Genomic DNA, 2,045 nt, shown 5'->3' with positions numbered 1-2,045 from the left:
CGCACGCCTTTAATCCCAGCACTCGGGAGGCAGAGGCAGGCGGATCTCTGTGAGTTCGAGACCAGCCTGGTCTCAAGAGCTAGTTCCAGGACAGGATCCAAAACCACAGAGAAACCCTGTCTCGAAAAACCAAAAAACAAAACAAAACAAAAAAAACTACCTATTATTAAATCCAGGGGCCCCTTCTTACCACTATCTGGTTTTTCTGCAATTTGAGATACTCATGCATCTCCTCTTATCTGCCCAGTTCTACTTCCTTTACCAATTCTACTTCCTCCTGCTACCAGAGAAACAGCCCCAAGGTTCCTTGGCTCTTACAACTCCAACTATGATCCCTGCCCCTGCCCTAACACCCTCCCTCTCCCCTCCTGCTTTCTCCAGTCTCTCCCCAGCCCTGGCCTCTCAAGCTCCAGCTGTGTATTTTCCTACACCACCAGACATGCCACACCCTCTCTAGATACCCACTTGCTCATCAGGTTGTCATACAGTCATTAGCTACCAAAACACACGAATACATCTCTTTAGTGAGCACGGATCATGGCACCACGTCAAATGCTTCGTATGTCAACCTGCTCAGCCTCACAGGAAAACAACCATCTCCATATTAAAGATGGGGAGACCGGACTGGGAGATTAATTTGTTACTCTGTGGATAAGTGGTAAAGTTGGGTTTCAAAAATCAGTCTGTTTCAAAAAGCATGCTTTAAACTAAAACATTATGCTACCTCTAGTGGGCCAGGACTGAAACCTGCCTGTACTTCTCCACAACCAGGCCCTATCGACAGTACAGATCAGTTAGCTGTGCTCTGCAGAGGACTCTGAGACCCAAAAGTTCAGCCACAGGACTCAACAACATCATAATCACGATTTCATGAATGTAGCCACCTCATACAGGAAATTGTCATCGTGATTCATAAAGATCCTTGCCTGGTCAAACCTCTCCTGCATCCCTGGTTCCCAGAAAACAGCACAGAGACCTAATTCCTATTCCTGGTGCCCGCACTTTGGAATTCCTGGGGGAGCAATACAGACGAGCAGCAAGAGGTGACTTCATTTGCTATGGGAGGGCCAGGAAACAGCCAGCACTCTAGAGTTTGAAACAGGACTAGTATCTACTCCTAACACAGTGAGAGAACATTCTGGATCCTATGTATCTCCCACAGAGCATCAGTGGGTTCTTCCACAAGGACTGAAAATCATGTTGTCCCTTGCACTGAGCAAACGGTCTTCAGATATCATGAGGACGGACTCATCCGCAATCACGGCAATTACAAGAGGGAGCCTCACTGTCCCCGCAAATCTCCAAGGGTGGGACCTACCCCAAAATCCTTAATATGTCCTGAAAAACTCAACCTGTTTTTGCCTCTGATCCAAAAAATACTGTCTCAAATACCAACACTAAATCAACGCAAATGTTTGCTGGCCAGGCCTACTCAGTACCCAGACATCTAAAGACTCCCCAAGGCCACGCCTTACCTCTTCCGGTACAATAAGTAATGGATACTTGTCCTCAGACAGAAAGTTGAAGATGACCCACACTTTAAATGCGTCTTCTTCTGTAATGAGTAGTGGATTCTTTGTGAGGTTTTTCTTGACACAGAGGGTCCAACACATCCTATTGAATTCAATCTTGTCAAAGTTGTCCTGGACCTAAGAAGGAAAAAAAATTTGTGAGCCAGTCTGAAATAAGATCATACACTACAGTGGGTCTCTACTGGGCCTGGGGCATAGCCTCATATTCAGATGTCAGAGAGCAGGGAAAATGAGGGCTTGTTCTTTCCTGTGTCTCCATGTGTGCTGGGGAATATAATTTTAAGGAGTATTACTTTATGTTGTATTTGCTTAACTCTGTGAAGCTGTGTTACTGTGCCTGTCTAAATCACCTGATGGTCTAATATGGGGCTGAACAGCCAATAGCGAAGCAGGAGAGAGAAACAGGTGGGGCTAGCAGGCAGAGAGGATAAACAGAGGAGAAATCTGGGCGGAAAAAAGGATCTGGGAATGAGAGAGGGAGGAGGACTTCAGGGGCCGGCCACCCAGCCACCC

The 2,045-nt window shown here is 46.7% G+C and overlaps 1 protein-coding gene across 1 annotated transcript in view; it reads right to left on the bottom strand.

Moving 5' to 3' along the window:
- Positions 1-2,045, bottom strand: part of Swap70 (switching B cell complex subunit SWAP70) — a 62,482-nt gene that overhangs the window by 25,520 nt on the left and 34,917 nt on the right. Inside the window, exon 3 of the mRNA XM_005350991.3 lies at positions 1,476-1,649. Coding sequence (XP_005351048.1) covers positions 1,476-1,649 — 174 coding nt within the window. The remainder of the gene's footprint in view (positions 1-1,475; positions 1,650-2,045) is intronic.

This window comes from Microtus ochrogaster, chromosome 8 (genome assembly GCF_000317375.1).
Source record: "Microtus ochrogaster isolate Prairie Vole_2 chromosome 8, MicOch1.0, whole genome shotgun sequence".
Taxonomy (NCBI): Eukaryota; Metazoa; Chordata; class Mammalia; order Rodentia; family Cricetidae; genus Microtus; species Microtus ochrogaster.
The sequence above is the reverse complement of the archived record's forward strand: the minus strand, read 5'-3'. Positions and strand labels throughout refer to the sequence as shown.